The following is a 23,334-nucleotide window of genomic DNA, read 5'->3' on the forward strand; positions in this document are numbered from 1 at the left end:
GGGCCACTGCAGTGACTACTAAACTTGATCCTTGGATAAGTGGTATGTCAAGACATTTTTCTCCCTAGAAGTGTTAGTATGAAGCAGCCAGCCCATTTTAAGAGTTGTGTGGTTTATATTCTAGCTTGTCATTCCCACACAAATCCAGTTCTTCTTTACTTAAACTGCTTACATTAATTCTAATAGCAGGAATATTCCTGGGTCCAGCCACCACCCCACATCAACCCCCACCCCACCCCCACAACCGCCTCACATCAACCCTCACGCACCCTCAGCCGTGTGGCCACAGCAGGTTTCAGTTTCCTGACCTCTGAATCGCTTCAGCCTCATCCGCAGGAATCCTATTGTTAAGAGACAACCTTCTTCGTTTCAAACGTAATTATCCCACAGAATTTTACGCTTTTACTTTAAAACTGTTAGTTATTTAAACTAATGAAGAATCTATGGTGCAACCCAAGACGTTTAAAACCCTCTGTGTGCGTGTGTGAGTTCTTAGTCGCTCAGTCATGCCCGCCTCCTTGGGACGCTACGGACTCTAGCCAGCCATGCTCCTGTCTATCGGGATTCTCCAGGCAAGAACAGAAGTGGATGACCACGTCCTCCTTCAGGGGATCTTCCCAACCCGGCGATGGAACCCAGGTCTCCCGCATTGCAGCCGGATTCTTTTCCGGTCTGAGCCACCAGGAAGCCCTCAGGTACTTCTCAACTCTGATAAGATGCCTCGGGAACCGAATGTAGAAGAGTGCTGGTGTCCTCTAGGCCCCGCTCGGTCGGGCTGGTCCCCGCTCGGTTCATTTCGGGCCACTTCGGCCCCGCTCGGCTCCGCCCATCGCAACCCCAGACGGAGGCCTGTCCTACGCCACGCCCCTCACACGCCCAGACGCAGGGTGGAGGTCCTATGCCCCGCCCCTCACGATCTAGACGCAAGCCGGTCCTACTTCCGGTCCCTCACACGCCCAGAGGCAAGCGAGTGTCTTACGCTCCGCCCCTCGCTGAGGCTTTAGTCTTGTTAACAAGGCCGGAGGAGTTTTTGGCGTCTCTACACGACGCAGGCGAGTTTACAGCAAATTCTGAAGCCAGCTATTGGTAGGTGCGGTCGCCCCAGGAATCATGAGGTAGTTTTATGTTTTATTTTTCTTAACTTGCGCCTGCGGTATCCCCCTCTCCTCCATATCCGTGGTCTTGGGTCACCTCGGACCTCCTTGTTCCCCCACCCGTTCTGTCAGAGATAAGAAATCGTTGAAAATGCTTCCAGCTAATAGAGCTTTGATGGAATTGAGTAGGAGTGGGTTGTCTTCATTAATTAAAATTAATTGGAGAAGGGAGATTGTTCTAGAATTGGGAAGATGATAACAGGAGTGCTGTACACAGTTGTGCGGGAGTAGAGACAGGGTTATTAATAGACTCAGGTCTTGGTGTGCAACATGTTGGCGGATTGAATAAAAGATCTGTAGAGTAGAAGGCTGTTGAGGAATGGTATTCCTGTTAATGGGAGACTTCATATGAGGGCTGTTGCACGCATTGCTTCCAGCAGTTTATCTGCTCAGAGCGGAGGATACTGATTTTACTGTGGTTAGAGTGGCCAGAAGCTTTAGAATCTAAGGGGATATGAAGGAGGCCCCCCTGTCCTTCAAGAGCTGGAGTATCTTCCATTTAGGTCTAAGTGGGGGAGGACACTGGGCAGTGACATTGGGGCCTCTCTATCTTTGTGACTTCTTCACTGAGCTCAATCCAACCAAATCTCAGGGAGCTAAACTTTGAGATGTCCCCAGTTGCTGGCAGGTTTTCCCCGGAGGACCAGCTTCTTGGTCTCCATACTGAGTGCCCAGTGTCCTCGGAGTTGGAGCTTGTGTGTTTCTGTTGCAATGCCCATGCCCAGTGGTCTCTGCCGTGTAGCCCTGTTGCTCAGCTGTGCATGAAAACTGGTGAAAAATGGGAGAAAGTAGAGGGGAGTGTTGGGGTCTGCAGGAGAGCTGTGGGAAGAAGCAAGTGTGAGCCTCTGGTTGAGCCCCATGCGTGGCAGTGGGTATGTTCCAAGATTAGTGGTGTGACCAAGTTCAAGGTGACTCTGTCCCCCGTAAGACAGGCCAGTGCTTCAGAGTGATTGTCACGGTCCGTGCACAGCTTGAAAAAGGATTTCCAGACATGAGGCCGAAAGGCAGGAGAATAAAGTTTATTAGACTGGATGACAATGTTAGCACAGAAGGTCAGCTCAAGGGAGAGTGGAACACTTTCCCAGGCTTGCAGCCAAGTTTTATAGCCTAAGACAGAGAAAATTCCTACGGGAATGGTAGCATTAGGTGATTGCTTATGATGCTGTTGTTGTTCAGTTGCTCAGTCATGGCCCACACTTTGCAACCCCATGGAGTGCAACAAGCCAGGTTTCCCTGTCCTCCACCATGACCCAGAACTTGCTCAAACTCTTGTCCATTGAGTCAGTCTTGCCATCCAACCATCTCATCCTCTGTTGTCTCCTTCTCCTCCTGCCTTCAGTCTTTCCCAGCATCAGGGTCTTTCCTAATGAGTCAGCTCTTTGCATCAAGTGGCTAAAGTATTGGAGTTTCAGCTTCAGCATCAGTCCTTCCAATGAATACTCAGGACTGATTTCCTTTAGGATGGACTGGTTGGATCTTCTTGCATCCAAGGTACTCTCCAACACACAGTTCAAAAGCATCAATTCCTTGGTGCTTATCTTTCTGTATATTTCAACTCTCACATCTACGTATGACTACTGGAAAAACTATATCTGTGACTATACTGACCTTTGTCGGCAATATAATGACTCTGCTTTTTAATGTTCTGTCTAGGTTTGTTATAGCTTTTCTTCAAGTGAGCAGACGTGTTTGAATTTCATGGCTGTGGTCACCATCTACAGTGATTTTGGAGCCAAGAAAATAAAGTCTGTCACTCCACTGTTTCCCCATTTATTTGCCATGAAGTCATGGGACCTGATGCAGTGAAATCAACACATGTCTTTAAAAAAGAACTCAGAAGTGTTTATTAGACGCTGAGTCTGTGGTTCTTTTGTTCTAACCAGTAGGTGCTTGAGCCTTTCTCTTGTGTGTCACTGGGTTCTGGGAGACTTCAGCTTTTCTGTCAACAAGAGACAGAAGAGAAAGACATATATCACATGGTATCACTTATCTGTGGAATCTAAACAAAGGGTACAAATGAACTTCTCTACAAAACAGGAATAGACGTGCTGACATACAAAACAAGGTATGGTTATCAGGGCGTGAGAGGTGAAGGAATAAATTGGGAGATGTGGATTAACAGACCTTTCACTTCATCTCGCTACTATGCATAAAGTGAATAAGGAATGAGAACCTACTATATACCACAGGGAATTCTACTAAATACTCTGTAATGAGCTATACGGAGGAAAAAACCTTAAAAAGAATGGATATATGTATATGTGTTCTGTTGTTCCCTCGCTCAGTGGTGTCCAGAGTTTACAACCCGATGGACTGCAGCATGCCAGGCTTCCCTGTCCTTCGCTGTCTCCTGGAGTTTGCTCAAATTCATGTCCATTTTGTCAGTGATGCTATCTAACCATCCTGTGTCACCCCCTTCACCTCTTGCCCTCAGTCTTTCCAGATCATTGTCTTTTCCAATGAGTCCGATATTTGCATCAATTGGCCAAAGTATTGGAGCTTCAGCATCAGCATCAATCCTTCCAGTGAATATTCAGGGTTGATTTACTTTAGGACTGACTGGTTGATCCCCTTGTTGTCCAAGGGACTCTCAAGATTCTTCTCTATCACCACAATCCAAAAGCATAAATTCTTTGGTCAACTTTGTTTATGGACGGACTCTCCCATCTCTACCTGTTACTGGAAAAACAACAGCTTTGGCATTAGTAATCTTCGTTGGCAAAGTGATGCCTTTGCTTTAAAATACACTGTCTACTTTTATGATACCTTTCCTTTCAAGGAGCAGGCCGTCTTTTCATTTCCTGACTGCAGCCACCTTCAGCAGTGAGGCCCTGGCCGTTGCCCCCTGGCCGCCTCACCCTGCCACTGTCCCCACACAGGCCTGACTTCTCACCGGCCCCGCGCCCCTGACAGCCGGGCTCCGCTCGGCCCCGCCTCCAGGCCGCGCAGCCTTTTCACTGCGCGTGCGCACAACGTCACACACCCGGAAGCGGAGTGCAGCGAGCAGAGGTCTCAGCGCAAAGTGAGTTTCTCTTTTTCTAGTCAAGTCTTCCTCTCGCAGTTGTCTTTCTTCTGTACCGTGGGTTGAGGGTCGCTGCTGCATCTAAATCTCCGCTTCCGTCCCACCACCCCCAGCAAATTCAGATTTCCCTGTGTGGCGAAGAGGCGCCTCCATTTTGCTTTAAACTCGCTCTGAAGCGGATGCCGGCGTTTGTTCCCTGAGACGTCTCATTTCGCAACTCTTTGCTGCTTAAAACTAATTTCTGATCTCAGTGACTCCTCTGCCCTTCCTGCACCGCGTGAAATTTTCTTGGGCGATGTGGGTTTATTCGCTCTGCGGTCCCCAGGCTCGCGCTGTCGCTCCCAAGAGGCCGCGCCGGCCCCTGCTCCCGGAAAGGCCCGGTTCTCTCCCAGGTCCCGGGATTCTGGAGAGCCCGCCCCGCTCCTGAAACTCCCAGCCGCTCAGCCGTCGCGTCTCATCTGGCCGGTAGTTCTGTCCCTCAGGCATTCGTTTCTTAGACCGTTTCCCTCGACCCCGTGTGGGGAGGTTCCTGGGCCAGCCACGTGACACCCATGGTTCTGTGTCCCAAATAAAACCCGCTGGAATTTGGCTCTTGCGGGAGGGGGCTTCTTATTCAGTTGCCATCCCTGCAAATAGGCCAGGGTGGGTCAGGAGAAGCAGACGGCGACCTCGAGGGAAATAGAAAATTGAAAATATCATGAGGGAAAAGCGATGGCAATGAAGAGGATTGGTGAGGGACTTGCGAAGAGATAGCACATGAAAGAGCCTTGACGGTAACGGTGGGTAAAGGAGAGAAGTTTAGAGAAAAGCAGCATCTCCAGAAAGTTAAAGGTGAGCAACATATGGAGATGGTGGTGTTGAGTGTTTGTCTTTGCGACCCCTGTATCTCCCAGAGTCTGCTCAAATTCATGTCCAGGGATGCTGTGTAACCTATCTGACCCTCTGCCGGCTCCTTCCATAACCTTCAAGGGAGACGGGCTGTAAATCACGTATCCTAAAGAGGGCGACAGGGGAGAGGCAGTTCACACAGAGAGCCGGAAAAGGGGATACAAGAGTTGGAACCTTGATCTACAGACAATATCATGCTGGCAGAGTACTAGTGAACAGAAACAGTGACAGACTTTATTTTCCTGGGCTCCAAAATCACTGTAGATGGTGACTGCAACTATGAAATTAAAAGATGCTTACTCCTTGATAGAAAAACTATGACCAACCTAGACAGCGTATTAAAAAGCAGAGACATTACTTTGCGGACAAAAGTCTATAGTCAAAGCTGTGGTTTTTCCAATAGTTACGTGTGCTTATGAGAGTTGGACCATAAAGAAAGCTGAGCGCCGAAGAGTTGATGGTTTTGAACTGTAGTGTTGGAGAAGACTCTCGAGAGTCCCTTAGACTGCAGGGAGACCAAACGGCTCAATCCTAATGGAAATGTGTCCTGAATATTCATTGGAAGGGCTGATGCTCAAGCTGAAGGTTCAATACTTTCGGCTCCTGATGAGAAGAACTGAGTCACTGGAAAAGACTGTTGCTGGATAAGATTGAAGGTGGGAGGAGAAAGGGCCGGCATCACCGACTGGATGGACATGAGTTTGAGCAAACTCCGGGAGTTGGTGATGGACAGGGAAGCCTGGCATGCTGCAGTCCATGGGGTCCCAGAATCCGACTCGACTGAGCAACTGAACTGAGTGATTGGAGGAGCTGAGAAAGAAAGTGAGCTGAAAGGAAGCATTGCACTTGGAGGTGCCAAAGAGTTGGGAGAAGCGGAGGGCAGACGTGGAGGAAGAAAGGCAGAAATACAGGGAGATTTTGGATTATCAGGGAGGTTGGAGAGAAAGCATCTTTATGGGGAACAGATGGCAGAGAGAGGCCAGATGGGAGTCAGGGAAGAAGTAGAGAAGAGGCCAGGCACAGCAGGAGAACCGAGGAGAAGACAAAGGGAGACAGAGAAAGAAACAGGGAAACAGATAAACCAAATGAAGTGAAAATAAGTAGTGTGCAGGTGGTGGTGCAGACTAAATCCAGAAGAGTGCTGAATCGATTGAATAAAGAATTAAGTCATGATATATTGATTTCTAGCTTTACACTCTAATAAATTTAAATCTTGCTCCTTTGAATTATACAGAGGAGGATGGGAATTGCAATACTTCTGTCTGTAAGGCTTGTGGTTGTTGTAATTATTTGTATTGAAAGATAATATCCATGTGCAGAGTCTGTTGAATTGGGGAGTAAGGCAGTGACTTGACTCACAGAGGTGGGTCACTCGCTTCCCTTTTCCTGGTGTGGAGTAGAGGTTGTGGGAGAGGAGAAGTGGTTAAAGAATTGACAGACTGTTACGGCATGGTACCTTTTCAAGGAACTTTAAACATGTTCTTAGTAATGGCTCTCCTTTTTGCTTTCTCCTTTGTTTACATTTAATTCTTTTTTAGCTTGGGTTAAAGATTAGTTCATTTCAATATCTACTTTGTTGTAAACAAGTATTCACATCTGAAAAGATTTCGTGGTCTCCTGAAATTAGTTCATGTTATTCTTTTGTAAATATGCTGTCTTATCAATTGGTTTTTATTTTTCTTCACTTTGCACCAGAGTTTTTCAATGAAAAAATTTTTAATAAGCCGATTAACTTAGGTTTGCTTCACATTTATTTGAAGCCCATTTCCTGTCTTCTCTTTACATTCTATCTTGGAAACATTTTTTTGGTAACTAGTAAATAATTGTAAACTATTTTGATGAGTACTTAATAAGGATGTCAGTGATCTTTTTCCTTGAATCAGGACCAAATTTAACCAGTTAGTATGATGGTCTGTTTTCCTCTCTTTCATGTGGTCTGGTGACTAGTGAGCTATGAGTTCATCTGATATTTACTCAGGCCCAGAAGCTGAGCAAAAGTGACTCCTGAAATGATTGGCCAAATTGGGTGTGTGACTGTGTGTGGCAGTTTTTCTTGGAGGGAGTTCCCACTTGTTATTAGAATTTGAAATGAATCCCAGTTTTCCACAATGCAAAGGACAACTGTAGGATGGAGATGGGAGCATAGGCTCAGAGTCAGAGAGAATCATGAGCTGTCTTCTGTGAATAAAGGTTGATGTGAAGGGAGGCCTCCCACCTCCACTGGCTTCCCGGTGTCCTCAGAGCAGCATCTTGACTCCTCAGGTGGCTCCACAGCCCTTTGTCATCCTCAGGTCACTGCCAGGGTCTCCAGCCTCATCCTGGGAGCTGACCCTGTTCTCATGGTCAGTCTGTCCTGGTCACATTTATGTAGTCCTTGTTCATAGACACCAAAACCTTCTCTGTCTCGGATCTTAGGTTTTTCTCCTACCTTTGGTCATTAAATTGTGACCGTGGCTCTTTCTCTTTCTGTTCCTTCAGCTCTAGGCTAGCGAGGTCTCCGCATCTCCTTCTGATATTCACTGTCAAGTTAGCCATGTTTACTGCCTCTGTACACCTTCATCAAGCATGCCCTTCTCCTTTAATTATTTGGAGTGGTTCCTGTTTTCCCTTCATGGAGGGTGCACCGTGTTTCTGTTCCTCCCAGGATGCTTTCAGCATTTCACTCTCGGGGTGAGGACTAGGACTGTGCAATGGGCACTAGGACTGTGGGCTGGGCACACACTTCTTATTCTAGCTCCACCTTACTGTAGCAGGAGTCAAAATAAAGTCAAAATAAAGAAATTCCCTGAATTTCTCCTTTGGTCTCTTAATTAATGCAGTTGATTAAAGAGTCCAGGTTCCAGGTCAGTAACATACACACAAGCGAACACACACGTATATAATGACATATTGTGCACCCATAAAAATTAAGATTTTTGTCACTTGGGACAATTGGATGAATGTAGAAAACATTGTGCTAAGTGAATTAAGACAGACAGGAAAAGCCTGATTCAATATGTGCTTCCATTATGTGGAATGTGAAAAAGTGAAAATCACTAGTAGCAGAGTGATTTTCTAGTTGGATGGTGGTTATCTGGGGCTGGGAGGTTGGCAAGATGGGGAGATGTTGGTCAAAAGGTACAGATTTGAGTTGTAAAATGAGTGTGTCCTGGGGAGGTATGTGCAGCATGCTGACCGTAGTTAATCCTGTGTTACTGGAAATTTGACAGGAGAATAAATCGTCGGTGTTGTCACCACACACAAACCATGGGAATTTGGAGGTGATGGATGTGCTGGTTAGTGGTCTGTGATAAATATTTCAAAGTGTATACATGTGTCACATGGTCACAACGCATGGAATGTATACACAACACCTTCTTGATAGGCCGTTCTATGTCAGTAAAGCTGGTAAAGAAGAAAGTGGCATGTAGGCTGGACTTGAATCCTTGAGTGGCGTTCAACCCAGGCTTCACATGAGATCATGAGGCATTTTGCCTGGGCATGTTTTGTCCCCTCTCCCCATCAGATACGCTCCTCAGGTTCTCCGCGGATGTTTCCAATCTACATTGAGCCCAGGGCTCTTAGCCTCCACTTCTGAGACTGAGATCAGGCCCTGGGGGAGGGGAGGGCGCTCTGCTCTGAGTGGGGCTGGACCAGGGCCTGCTGTGTGACCTGAGGGGATTGTGGGGTCAGCGGAGGTACCCCCTGCTGCTGTGTACTTGAGGCCTCACCAGGAGGGGAGTGTGATCCGAGGGAAAGTGTGGGAAAGTCCTGTGTTGGACTCTGTGCGGGAGTTGACGGTCCTGAGTCCTCCTGAGACAATGGGCACAGAGGACTGTCTGTTCCTCATGGAGAGGGCTTCCCTGTGTGTGGGGTTGGGGCTCAGGAAGGGAGTGTGTTGACTCTAAACATTAAACACCATGTTTTCCACCTTGTTGATACGCCTTGAAGATTCGTGTTATCTGAGGGTGAAGCCCAGAAGAGGAGGAAGATGAAAGAAAACAAGTCAGGCATGACTCTTTCTCAGGTAAGGTCATATTCTCAGTTGATTCTCAATCTGTCCCTCCTGAAATACCTGTCTTTGGACTGGCTAATCTTCTCTGACTCTGAAGTGTCCTGTCTGACTCCTGTACATGCACACTCACCCGGGCCTTCTCTCAGGGCCAGTTGTCTCCACTTAGATCCCATCTCCCCATGACCCGGTGACCTGGCCCTTGTGAGGAGGCTCCCTTGGCCACTGTTCTGGGAAGGACTTCTCACCCACCGATTGGAGAGAGGGTCTCAGTGCTGTTGGGCAGCAGGGATTGCTTAGGGCCCATCCGGATGCCCTGTCTGCTCTCTGTCAACCAGGGTAAAGAAGCTGCACATAGATGTGAGGTACTAACATCCACAGTACATGCTGAAATCTGGAAAAGAGGCCAAGGAGGGGGAATCAGTCCTGACTTTTTATAGTACATTTAAAACTAAATTAGGACCTCCTTGAAAATTTTAAGTGTTTGGGAGTGAAATGGAAAGTTCAGAAACAGACCTAAGTGCTAGAGAGTGTTTTTAAACTATGAAATGTAGTTTGCTGATTATTTATTCTTCCTTTTTGGCTGCACGATGCAGCTTGCAGGGTCTTAGTTCCTTGAAGAGGCATTGAACCTGAAACCCTGTGGTGGAAGTGCGAGCTCTTAAACCCTGGACTGATAGGGAATTCCTCCAACTTTCCTAATCTTGATGGCATGCTCATGGAATAAAAAGATAAACTTTGGATTTTGTTAATAACTACATACATATCACTAACAATAATATCATATTATTATATTTAAATATACTTTTCTGCTATATTGGCTTTTCATTGCTTCAGTGGCTTTTATCTAGTTCTGGTGTGTGGTGGCCACTCTCTAGTTGTGGTGTGTGGGCCCCTCATTATGGTGGCTTCTCTCATCTTGCAGCACATGCTCTAGAGTGCACTGGCTTCAGTAGTTTCACCTACTGGACCCTAGAGCTCTGGCTCAGAAATTGAGGCTCACAGGCTTATTTGCCCCTTGGCATGTGGGATGTTACTGGTCCAGATATCAAACCCGGGTCTCTTGCACTGGCCAGTGGATTCTTTACCACAGAGCCACCATGGAAGCCCTCATGTTATTTGTAAATACAGGTATTTTTATTCTGATTAGAATAAATCTTCTGTATATTATTTCCTCCTTGTTTTTCATTTTTTTGAAGTAGTATAAGATAATGTTGAGGATTTCCCTGGTGGTACAGTGGATAACAATGTGCCTGCCAATGTACGGTGCATGGGTCCCATCCCGTGTCCAGGAAGATGCCTTAGAGCAACTATGGTCATGTGCCACAACTACTGAGCGTGAGCTCTGGAGCCCGGGAACCATAACTACTGAAACCCACACACTTTAGACCCTGTGCTCCAAAACATGAGACGCCCATGCACTGCAGCTGCAAGTACTGAAAGCCTCCTCACAGCAACAAAGGCCCAGCAAAACCAAAATAATTAACTTTTAAAAAAGACATAGAATGTGGACAAATTACAGAAGTACAATTGATTCATTTTTAATGTCCCAAAGATGCTGAAATACACATGAATAAAAGAAAATTGAGAGTGTCATCCCAGAATGTGTCAAAAGGCATCACCTTGGAGTAGGAAATGGCCACTCAGTCCAGTATTCTTGCCTGAAAATCCTATGAACAGAGGAGCATGGTGGGCTACCATGAGGTCGCAAAGATCTGACCCGACTGAGTAACTAAGCAACAACAACCTCCACACACAGCAGAGTGAGCTCTGAAAAACAAATCTAAACCTCTGATTTACCTCCTGCAGATTCTTTGGTGACTTCTAGTTACTTTTGGAATAAAGTCCTAAATCCAAAGACCTTGTAGAAAGCAGCCTCTACCTGGCATCACCCCTCTTCATTCCCTGTGTCCCAGATAGACTGGCTGACTTTCTGTTCACTAAATACCTTCCTGCCTCAGAGCCAGTACTCAGGCTGTTCTCTCTGCTTGCAACACTCTTTCCCACCTTGCCAATCCTAACTGTTTCCTCCTCATGGAGACCTTGTGTGATTTCTTGATGTATGTCAAGACTTTCCAATAAATCTGTTAGCACCAGGCCTGTTTCAGAGCACATGTTGCAATAGTAACTTTAAAATTATGGATGTAATTGGGTGGCTGGCTGCTAGACTGTAAGCTCCATTATGTTCACTGCTGTACTCCCAGTTTGGGGCCCATGTTGACATTCAGTAAATTTGGACTGAAAGGAAAAATAGACAAGTCTTCCTTGTTTCAACCAGTTGTGTGTTTACATTTGCATAGGTGAGTGCATGGATCTGTAATTCCATGGTTTTATTACAGAACATCATCTCATAAACATGTTTTATGCTTTGTAGCAGTTGAAATTGTATCTTAAGTGTTTTCCATTCCCTTAAGTTTTTTTTACCTCATTACGTGAATGATGGAAACAGTAGTAAGAATATTGACATCGTATGGTTGGTGGGAAGAGCGGGTGACCCTGTACAGTGACCATTTATCCTATAGTCGTGTCCAACTCTTTGTGACCCAATGGGCCATACATAACCCTTCAGGCTTCTCTATCCCTGGAATTCTCCAGGCAAGAATACGGGAGTGGGTTGCCATGCCCTCCTTCAGGGGGATCTTCCCCCCGGAGATATCAATACCATGTACCCTGCATTGCAGGCGGATTCTTTACCACTGAGCCTTAGGGCAACCCAGATACCTACATATGATACTGCATGTTATAGTGTTCCCTGTGCATTCAGAAGGAGGTAGATAGTAAATTAATTTGTGAATATTTTTCTGTCCATCTATCATGTCTGTCTTTCCATGGCTGACAAAAGATCTGGGATTCTACACCTCCATTGCACTTCAGCTTTCTTGAACTTGTTTCAGGTATTCTCAGGGAACTCTCTCTGGATGCAGTTTGCTGCTGTGGTACTTAACTCACTGATTCCTTAGATTCAGTCGTCAGTCACAACCACCTGACCTCAGGTGCTGTTGCCTCATTTCTTAACTGTTTGATCTGAGCGAATTCTTAGAATGACAGAATTTTCGCTCCAGTAAGATGGACACAGATCTTTCTCTAACGTACTGTCATGTTGATAAGTTCATCTGTGTAAAATCTTTAGAGTAATGCTTAGTGTGTAGGAAGTGCTGAAACACTGTCATCAGTGTGATGACATCATAATCATCGCAGTGTGTGTTCTTTGAAAGCCGCTGTGGACTTTGTGTCTCTGAAGACACCGGTCTTGCTGTAACTCATCTAGATAGTGAATGTCACTTATGTTACACTTTGTAGAGTGTAACACTTCTGCATAGACAACTCACGGATTGAATTTTATCTGTATATTCTTCATGTATTGTCCACACAAGTGACAAATTCATATTGATTGGAAGATGTCATAGTCTTATGAATCAACAGGAAATTAGAGAGCCACAGTTTGTCCAAATAGCTTTTAATGGATCTATCAGAATGTTACATTACCTGAATTGATCCTTACCCCTCTCACCTTTTCTCATTTTGTGTGAAAATAAGAATCCTCCTGAGTGCCTGTTAGTGAAATGTGCTTTCATTTCAGACACAGTTGACCGTTGAGGATGTGGACATCAAGTTCACTCCAGAGGAGTGGGAATGCCTGGACCCTGCTCAGAGGGCCTTGTACTGGGATGTGATGGAGGAGACCTACAGGAACCTGCTGTCTGTGGGTGAGGATTGCTTCCCTGTGAAGTTGGAATTTGGTTTGGGGGTATCTCTGTGTTTTCCCTCTGTGTCTCTTGGCAGCCCGTGTTTTGCTTGACTGAGTTCATAGCCTTGTTGATTCAGACTTGAAAAAACTTTGTGATTGGCATGAGGTGTTTAAGCTCGTCCTTTCTTCAGGTGATCTGCACACTGTGTGATACACAAGTTTCTCCACAGCTTGAGTATTTATAAAGCTGATTTCCAACTTTGAAATATCGAATTCCCTGTTTTCTACCCCTGTGTTCTTAGTTCAGTAGTTCTTGGAAAGGAACTAGATACATGGATGCCTGTGTGCTCAGTTGGTACAGTCGTGCCTGACTCTTTGCGACCCAGTGGACCGTAGCCCTCCAGGCTCCTCTGTCCATGGTATTCTCCTGGCAAGAATACTGGAGTAGGTTCCCATGCCCTAATCCAGGGGGATCTTCACTCTCAGGGGTCTAACCCACGTCTCCTGCATGGCAGGTGGATACTTTACCTTTGAGCCCTGTGGAAGCCCAGTTATCTGTATTATACTGTATATTATACTGTTTCCTGTGCATTCAGAAGGACGCTGATAGTAAGTTAATTTGTGAATATTTTTCTGTCTGTCTATATTGTCCATCACTTCTTGGCTGACAAAAGAGGTGGGATTCTACACCTGGCAATGCAGGAGGCACAGGGTCTAGGTCCTCTTTAAAGCAGACCTCTGAGCTTGCTTCTAACCTGGCTGGACACTGCCCTGACTGTGAGTGCCCTGACTGCCTGCTGTGAGTGCAAGGCTTGCAGCACCAGAGATGAGACAGGGGACAAATCTTGAGATTGTCGAGGCCTTGGAGGGGCCCTGGCCTACTCATCCCCAGGTTTAGCAACATTATAGGTTTTGTAAGACAAACAAATACCATTAACAGAAAAACAGAGGTGCTGTTTGCTCACAGATTGCTGATGATAACAGATAGCATCCTGGGATTATAAGGGGGAACCCCAAACTGCAATCTTTGAAGTCTCACCCATGACTGTAATATGCTGCATGGGACTTTTTCCCCACTGGGTCTCCAGATGGGCTGTGTCCCAGGACTTCCCAGTGCTGTTTGAGTCTGAATGTTGGTCAGAACCCAATTTGGTGATGTATCTTCTGCTCTTTCTACTTCTCTTTGCTTTTATTGTTAGCATATTGAAAGTCAGCTTGATAATTCTATAAGTATTTGTATTATTTATTTGTACAGAACAAGTCACTAATTTTGGTAACAAATCTTTGAACCTGAGACAAAAGTGACAACTTTTGGCAAAACTTTAATTGGCCCTGTGAGCAGTATTTGTGAGACAGAATGCCACTTTGTAGGAAAAAGGAGATTAAGGTTGATGAAGTTTTTATTCCCTAATGTGAAGGTTCGCCTTACTACTAGTTAGCTCATACATGGGAGGGACGTCTACACTGGATGGTGCGAGAATTGGAACCTTAAATAAAGAGAGCTGTACCCTTAGAAGTTACTAAATGTTTGTGACTCTTGCCCATTGAGAAAGGATAAGAATCTGCCCTACTGGATGAATCCTCCTCTCCTATCATAAGGTACATAAAATGAAAGTGAAAGTCGCTCAGTCCTGTTGGACTCTTTGCAACCCCATGGAATATAGAGTCCATGGAATTCTGCAGGCCAGAATATTGGAGTGGGTAACCTTTCCCTTCTTCAGGGGATCTTCCCAACCCAGGGATCAAACCCAGGTCTCCCCTTCATTGCAGGAGGATTCTTTACCAGCTGAACCACCAGTGAAGTAATGTGAGGTACATAAAGGTAAATTAAAATTGTTGAAAAGAAGTTACACCTGGAAACAGAATTGTGCAATTGGTGAGGATGATTGTCCATATTACAATTTCAAATTATATTTCAGTTGATCAGCTCCTCAGTTTTTAAGTGGGCTCTCTCTTGAGCTGACCCACAGCTTTAACAGTGTCCACCACTGCCCTTTCTGTCTCTGTTAACAATCTTTGTCCTGTTGTGGCCTTTCACCCCTCTCAATCCCTCTGTCTCCCTCTCCATCAGCTAGTCCCCTGATGAAGCTAACTTCCCCTGTCTCTCAGTGGGGGCGGAGGGGGGGGCAGCTTCCCCCACTGCTGTCCCCACTCTGGCAAATTTCTTTACCCCTTCAGATTGTTCTGATCAAGTGAAGACCCACATCTACCCAGAGGGACAATCCAAGATTTTCATCATCCATGTGTCCCTGTTACCACAGTCAATTTGAGAACTATTTGATCTGTATTTTAGATATAAAACTGTGACTATAGAAAGGGATGATAACGTTTTTGACACAGGGATTGCTGTGATATTCTTTAGAGTCTGGAGAATACTGGTTAAAATGATTTTTATTTTTTCTTTGAGAGTACAAAACAATTTCTTTTTGCATATGGAATAAAAACAGCTAGCTTCTTAAAAAGCCCTGCCTACAGAAAAGCTTGAAGTTAACCTTTACCAGGGATCCGAGATGACTCTAGTGGTAAAGAAGCTGCCTGCCAGTGTGCGAGACACAGGAGATGTGGGTTCAATCCTTGGCTAGGGAAGATCCCCTGGAGGAGGCAATTGCAATCAACTCCAGTAGCGTCAGAGAGACGTTTTAAATCTGTCTGGATTTATGTGTCTCAGTGTGTGTCTTTGATTTTGGATAATATTGCTGAAGTTTATTTGTAAATGAGCTCTTACTCAATTGGCTTTAAAAGAAAGTCAGCACTTGGCTTACCGTTGTTGGCTCAATGGTAAAGCATCCACCTACCAGTGCAGAAGATGGGTTCGATCCCTGGTCTGGGAAGATTGCACATGCTACAGAGCAACTAAGCCTGTGCAGCGCTACTACTGAACCCCTGGTGCTCTAGTGCTTGTGGTCCACAAGAGGAGTAACTACAATGAGAAGCTTATGCACCACAACTAGAGAGAGTAGTCCCCACTCGACACAAGGAGAGAGAGATGGAGCAGCAACAATGATCCATTGAAGCCAAAAATAATAAATAAATAAAAAAAAAACAGTGTGTACAAATCAGGTTCATGTGAACTGAGAAATATTCGATATTAAATATGTAGTATTAATGTTTGCTCATCTAATAAAGACATATCTTGAGTCATCCACATTGTGTAGTACTTCTATTGTATTACACTGAGAGATTTTGGACTATTGATGACTATTCTGAGATGCTGTCTAGTTTTTAGAAGCTATCACTGGTATTTTTGTTCACTAATCTAGAAAATGCTAATAGAAAGCACAGTTCATAGTTGCTTAAGGAAAGTAAGATGGGTGTTTTCAGTAAAAAAGGTATGAGAAATGAAATTGAGTTTGGATGCTCATAGCAGTGAGCGGAAGCTGGAAGCAATGTCTTTGTTTCTCACACCGAGAGTCCTGATCATTGGACCACAGCAGCCAACAGTTAGGGCTAAGGTCCCTAGTCTTGCCTGCCTGGTCAAGAAAGAATTCAGATGAAGAGGCACAAGGTAAAGAGTAAAGGAAAAAGTTTATTGAAAGGAAAAGTACATGCAGAAAGACACATGGGCTAGCTCAGAGAGAGAGCCCCACCTTTGGGAAGTGTCAATTCTTTAGAAAGGTACAGTTTTCCAGGTCTTCGTGTCCCCTCAGGCCAGTCACCTTCCTTTGTCCCCTCTGGTTAATTTGTCTCAGCACTCTCCCCTGGGGTGCAGACGCATACCCTAGCCAAGATGAATCTCAGAGTGAAGGCTTCTGGGAGGACCAAGACTCATTATGGCCTGGAATTATCCTCTGACTTGACCTCAACGAACTTTTGTCACATGTGTAGTGTCTCCCTTAATAGAAAGGGTTTTTTCCTTTCTTTGTCCTTGCCATGATTATTCCCTTGAGGTAAGAGACAAAGACTGGCCATTTACCCTGTTTTTGTTATAGATTCCTATAGATTCCTCAACTGGAGGCCAGCTATGTCTTATCTCAGCAAGTGCAGAGATGAAGAGACTAATTGTAGATATTCAACCTGTAGCCCATCTGTCTCCTATGTGAAAATTATATTTTATTAGGGAAAAACAAATTAAGTCTGATTTACAAGTGGCTCTTTATAAATGAAAAAAGTCATTTAAGGAAAAAAAGAGTGAGAAGTTTATGGAAATTGGATTCCAAAGACAGAAGTCCCAAAGGGTAGGTCTTTATATGATCTTTACAGTGTGTCATTTGACTCCTGTTAATGTTGTTGCTTCACTTTGGGGAGCATGTAATGAAGTGTTTCAAAGGGGTCTGTTTCCTCTTTGTCCCCCTTCTGTGCTGGATTCCATGGGATGTCCACTTTTGGTCCATGTAGAGCAACGATAACACCTCCAGAGCCATAATCCTTGGAGCCAGCCTGGTTCTCTTCCTATTTGCTGCACTTGGGAGACCTCATTGGAAGAAGGGGAAAGACTGGCAGCTCTTCAATTGCATTTGGTGTCTCAGATCCTACACAGAGCTGCCTTCAACCTGTCTTCCTGTTCGGAGCCCTCAGCTAGTCCTGTTGTTACTGCATTTACTAAAACCTTCAGGGGTGTAAGTAACAGGAATGTGGTTTGGATCTTCTGTGATTGTAACTCAGGAAACCTGTAAGGACAGTGGACATTGAGGTCCTGTCTTGGATCCCCAGTGATGCATATATGAATCAGGCTGCATGTTCCCTCCTTGCTCATACTGTACAAAATGACCCGTGCTCATCCACTGAACCACATTTTCAGGACACGACCTGAATTGAAATGTCGGGGATGGTACCTCGGAAACCATTTCTAGGTGACATGGCTGAGTAAGGCTGTTAGTTACACAGATCAGTTCTTGTGTCTCACTTGACCTTATCTTTTAAACTCCTGGAGTTTGTTGTAACCTTTTGTAATCTGCTTTGCCCAAGTGGGCCCTGGTGGTTAAGAACATGTATGAATCTGTAGGTCTGGGTTTCAGTCCTGCTTTGCTCATTCCTTTCATGTACCGTGGGTTGTGTACATGAACCCTGTGTATCCACTATCTTTATTTGAAAAATTGAGTTAATTCATGCTCTTAGTTATTATAGAATTTTGACTGTTTTACTGAAAAGGTCAGAAGTTACTTTTTTTTTTTTTCCTGAACCATGTGGCAGATGTGATCATAGTTCTCCATTCAGGGATGGAATCTGTAACCCTACAGTGTAATCATGTAATGCTATCCACTGGACCATCAGGAAATTTGCCTCAAAGGTTACTTTTACATAAAATGTCTATTTACTTCATGTCATGGTTATTGTAGCATGTCTCTTTGTCTGCATTACATACTGTATATTGTTAGTTTATATTTCCTTTCCAAGAGTTTGCCTCTGACTCTAGTTAATAAGTTTTCAAATAATATTCCTTTTTTTTATAGCAGGTTCTTTACCTCTGAGCCATAAGGAAGTCCCCAAAGCTTGTTCTTTTACATGTATCTTGGAGCTCATGAACCGAGTAAGTTAAGGATTCTGTATAGATAGGCAATTGCTGTATTGAATGGTTGTTATTTAAGTAAAGAATGTTTCATTTTTTTAATTTTTGTCATTAGAAGATGATGGTCTTTATGTTTTACACAGTATAACTGACATGAACCCCTTCTTGTTATAAAAAGTCTATATGTCTGTTTGCTTATAGATTTATAGGAGGTATTTAGAAAAGTGTTCTTTCTTTTGTTTTTAAAATTATTTTAGGGAATTCCCTGACAGTCCAGTGGACAGGATTCAGCATTTTCACTGCAGAGATCCTGGGTTTAATCCATGGTCAGGGAAGTAAGATGTCATGAGCCTTGTGATGGGGAGTGGGGGGTGGGGGGTGGAGCTGTTTTAACAGATTCTTTATTTTCACTATGCAGTGCTTGTTGAACAGTCGTCAACTGCCATTTATGTTTTACAATATTCGTTAGAATGCTTCCTTTGGATTATTTACCATTACAGGGTACTGCCTTTTTGATCCTTGCTTGGTCAGTCCCTCAGTCCTGTCTGACTCCTTGTGATATGGAGTGTAGCCTGCCAATCTCCTTGTCCATGGAATTTTTAGTGTTTTTTCTCCTCAATTATGAGACAGAAGCATGTTTACTGCCAAGTAGAATGAGCTTTGAGGTCATGGTGGGAAAATACCTTTTTCTTTGAGACCTGACATGAGTTTGCGTAAAATGAATATTTTCCTGATTGCATCTTTGAAACTTGGCTATGCTAAAATTAATTTGAATTATGCGTGATGACTTTTTTTGTTAACAAGTTCTATTTCTTTGTAAATGTTGCTTATATTTCCAAGTTCATCATCGGAAAGTTTCTTAATTCAGTTCAGGATGGGTATGACTTTTGGTATAATATGTGTTCAATATGAAAGAATTTATTAATGAATTGTAATTAATAGGATACCTATGTTCTTTATATCTTGTAGATGTGTCTCATATACATATGACCAAGAAATTACAAGCAAAAGGAAACAGTGGAAAAGGAAAAAATTTTCAAACAGTGATGTTTGGAAGAGCTGAAACCCATGAAATCAAAGATTTTTTCCTCAGGAAGATAGAGAAAACTGTGCATGGTTTTGAGTATCTGTGGACAGATGATGAAAGAAGTGACAATGGAATATCTATATCCCATAACAAAAATCTCACTGATGGAAAAGATCATCAGAGTAGAAATGATGCAGCAGATAAGCCTGTTGAAAGGCTCAGATCAAGCTTTCATGATGAATTGCAAATGCTTCAGTCTGAAGGGACAATTTTTGAATGTAGTCGAGTTGTGAAGAATATCAACAGTAGCACCTCAGTTTTGCCAATTCAGAGAACTTGTAGTGTCCGCAAAGGCATTTCTTATAATGAGAATCCTGTTGTGCATCCCTCAGAACAGGCCCCAGACCGGGAAGCATACAAGAAAAAATCTGACAAAACTCGTGATTGTGGCTTAACCTTTCTTCAGCACTCAGAACTCACTAGACATCAAAGAATCCTTACAGGAAGAAAACCATATAAAGCTGACATAGGTGGCAAGGCCTTTAATGATAATGAGAGCCTTGCAGTTCATCGGAGAAATCATACTGGAGAGAAACCGTATAAATGTGATGTATGTGGCCACAGCTTTAAACAGAAGACAGCCCTTCAAATTCATCTGAGAGTACATACTGGAGAGAGACCATATAAATGTGATGTATGTGGCCATTCCTTTAAGCACAAGACACACCTTCAAAATCATGGGAGAACTCATACTGGAGAGAAGCCATATAAATGTGATGTGTGTGGAAAGGCCTTTACTCGCAAAGAAAGCTGTGCACTTCATCAGATCCTTCATACTGGAGAGAAACCATATAAATGTGATGTATGTGGCCGTGGCTATACTCGAAAGTCACAACTTAGAATTCATCGAAGAGTTCATACTGGAGAGAAGCCATATACATGTGATGTGTGTGGAAAGACCTTTTCTCGAAAGGAAGGCTGTGCACTTCATCAGATCCTTCATACTGGAGAGAAACCGTATAAATGTGATGTGTGTGGCCGTGGCTATATTCGAAAGTCACAACTTGGAATTCATCAGAGAGTTCATACTGGAGAGAAACCATATAAATGTGATGTCTGTGGAAAGGCTTTTACTCGTAAAGAAAGCCATGTACTTCATCAGATCCTTCATACTGGAGAAAAACCATATAAATGTGATGTGTGTGGACAGGCGTTTACTCGCAAAGAAAGCCATGCACTTCATAAGATCCTTCATACTGGAGAGAAACCATATAAATGTGATGTATGTGGCCGTGGCTATACTCGAAGCACACAACTTGCAATTCATTGGAGACTTCATACTGGAGAGAAACCATATCAATGTGATGTATGTGGCCATGGCTATCCTCGAAAGTCACAACTTGTCATTCATCAGAGAATTCATATAAGAGAGAATCCTTATAAATGTAATGTATGTGGCTGTGGCTTTACTGGAAAGAGACAACTTAGAATTCATCGGAGAACTCATACTGTAGTGAAATCTTACAAATGTAACAATTGTGGTAAACGTTTTTTTGCACTGTTTTCCTTAAATAAACATCAAGCAGTTCAAACAGATGAGAAAGCATGTAAATGTAATTTGTGTGGCAAAATGTTCAGTTCCAGGTGTTATTTAGCAGTTCACCAGAGAACTCATACTGGAGAAAAACCATATAAATGTGATGTGTGTGGAAAGGCCTTTACTCGCAAACAAAGCCATTCACTTCATCAGATCCTTCATACTGGAGAGAAACCGTATAAATGTGATAGGTGTGGCCATGGATATACTCGAAAGTCACGACTTGTAATTCATCACAGGGTTCATACTGGAGAGAACCCTTATAAATGTGATGTATGTGGCTGTGACTTGAATGGAAAGAGACAACTTAGAACTCATCGGAGAAGTCATACTGAAGTGAAGTCTTACAAATGTAATACCTGTGGCAAAAGTTTTTTTGCACTGTCATCCTTAAATAAACATCAGGCAGTTCAAACAGATGAGAAAGCATGTAAATGTAATTTGTGTGGCAAAATGTTCAGTTCTAGGTGTTATTTAGCAGTTCATCAGAGAACTCATACTGGAGAGAAACCATATAAATGTGATTTATGTGGCTGTGGCTATCCTCGAAAGTCACAACTTGTAGTTCATCAGAGAATCCATGCTGGAGAGAATCGTTATAAATGTGATGTTTGTGGCTGTGGTTTTACTGGAAACAGACAACTTAGAACTCATCGGAGAATTCATACTGAGGTGAAATCTTACAAGTGTAACAACTGTGGCAAACGTTTTTTTGCACTGTCATCCTTAAGTAAACATCAGGCAGTTCAAATAGATGAGAAAGCATGTAAATGTAATTTGTGTGGCAAAATATTCAGTTCTAGGTGTTACTTAGCAGTTCATCAGAGAATTCATATTGGAGAGAAACCATATAAATGTATTGTGTGTGGCTGTGGCTATACTCGAAAGTCACAACTTGGAATTCATCACAAAGTTCATACTGGAGAGAAGCCATATAAATGTGATGTATGTGGCTGTGACTTTACTGGAAGGAGACAACTTAGAAATCATCAGAGAATTCATACTGAAGTGAAATCTTACAAATGTAACAACTGTGGCAAACTTTTTTTTGCACTGTCATCCTTAAATAAACATCAGGCAGTTCAATCAGATGAGAAAGCATGTAAATGTAACTTGTGTGGCAAAATGTTCAGTTCCAAGTGTTGTTTAGCAGTTCATCAGAGAACTCATACTGGAGAGAAACCATATAAATGTGATGTGTGTGGAAAGGCCTTTACTCGCAAAGAAAGCTGTGCACTTCATCAGATCCTTCATACTGGAGAGAAACCATATAAATGTGATGTATGTGGCCGTGGCTATACTCGAAAATCACAACTTGAAATTCATCAGAGAGTTCATACTGGAGAGAAGCCATATAAATGTGATGTGTGTGGAAAGGCCTTTACTCGCAAAGAAAGCCATGCACTTCATCAGATCCTTCATCCTGGAGAGAAACCATATAAATGTGATGTATGTGGCCGTGGCTATATTCGAAAGTCAAAGCTTGGAATTCATCAGAGAATTCATACTGGAGAGAATTCATATAAATGCGATGTATGTGGCCGTGGCTTTACCGGAAACAGACAACTTGGAATTCATCGGAGAATTCATACTGAAGTGAAACCTTTCCAATGTAACAGCTGTGACAAACGTTTTTTCACTCGGGCATCCTTAAAAATACATGAAGTAGTTCATACAGATGAGAAAGCACGTAAATGTACTTTATGTGGCAAAGTCTTCAGTTCCAGGTGTTACCTTGCAGTTCATCAGAGAACTCATACTGGAGAGAAACCATATAAATGTGATGTATGTGGAAAGGCCTTTACGCGCAAAGAAAGCCATGCAGTTCATCAGATCCTTCATACTGGAGAGAAACCATATAAATGTGATGTATGACGGTGTGGTGGCCGTGGCTATACTCGAAACACAACTTGCAGTTCATCAGAGGGTTCATACTGGAGAGAAACCATATAAATGTGATGTATGTGGCAAAGCCTTTAGAGTAAATGGCAGCCTTACATCTCATCGGAAAATTCATTGCCGAGAGAAACCATATAAATGTGATGTATGTGGCAAGGCCTTTAGTGTAAACGGGAGCCTTAGAACTCATCAGAAAATTCATACTGGAGAGAAACCATATAAATGTGATGTGTGTGGCAAGGCCTTTAGAGTAAACGGAACCCTTACATCTCATCAGAAAATTCATACTGGAGAGAAACCATATAAATGTGATGTATGTGGTAAGGCCTTTACTATAAATGGAAGCCTTGCAACTCATCGGAAAATTCATACTGGAGAGAAACCATATAAATGTGATATATGTGGCAAGGCTTTTAGTTTAAATGGAAGCCTCACATATCATCAGAAAATTCATTCTGACGAGAAACCATACAAATGTGATGTATGTGGCAAGGCCTTTAGAGTAAAAGGAAGCCTTACATCTCATCAGAAAATTCATACTGTATAGAAAGCATGTAGATGTGATGTATGTGGCAAGGTCTTTAGTTTCAAATCAACCCTTGCATTTCATCAAAGAATTCAT

General features: G+C 43.4%; 1 protein-coding gene across 1 annotated transcript; it reads left to right on the top strand.

Annotated features, from left to right (window-relative positions):
- Positions 1–716: 716 nt before the first annotated feature.
- Positions 717–22,690, top strand: LOC106701303 (uncharacterized). The gene is made up of 6 exons (XM_070366997.1): positions 717–966; positions 4,068–4,176; positions 8,995–9,070; positions 12,636–12,762; positions 18,134–18,210; positions 19,159–22,690. Exons 1-6 carry the CDS (start codon positions 717–719, stop codon positions 19,177–19,179), a joined length of 660 nt encoding a protein of 219 aa, XP_070223098.1. The 3' UTR covers positions 19,180–22,690.
- The last annotated feature ends 644 nt before the right edge of the window (positions 22,691–23,334 follow it).

This window comes from Bos mutus, unplaced genomic scaffold, assembly GCF_027580195.1.
Source record: "Bos mutus isolate GX-2022 unplaced genomic scaffold, NWIPB_WYAK_1.1 CTG448, whole genome shotgun sequence".
Lineage (NCBI taxonomy): Eukaryota > Metazoa > Chordata > Mammalia > Artiodactyla > Bovidae > Bos > Bos mutus.

Bases quoted from the DNA above. Each gene is read 5' to 3' on its own strand.
- LOC106701303 (XM_070366997.1), top strand. From the start codon at position 717: ATGCCTCGGGAACCGAATGTAGAAGAGTGCTGGTGTCCTCTAGGCCCC. The intron at 4,177-8,994 runs GTGAGTTTCTCT...TACGCCTTGAAG, and splicing joins AGCAGAGGTCTCAGCGCAAA to ATTCGTGTTATCTGAGGGTG. The intron at 12,763-18,133 runs GTGAGGATTGCT...TTTTTTTTATAG, and splicing joins CAGGAACCTGCTGTCTGTGG to CAGGTTCTTTACCTCTGAGC.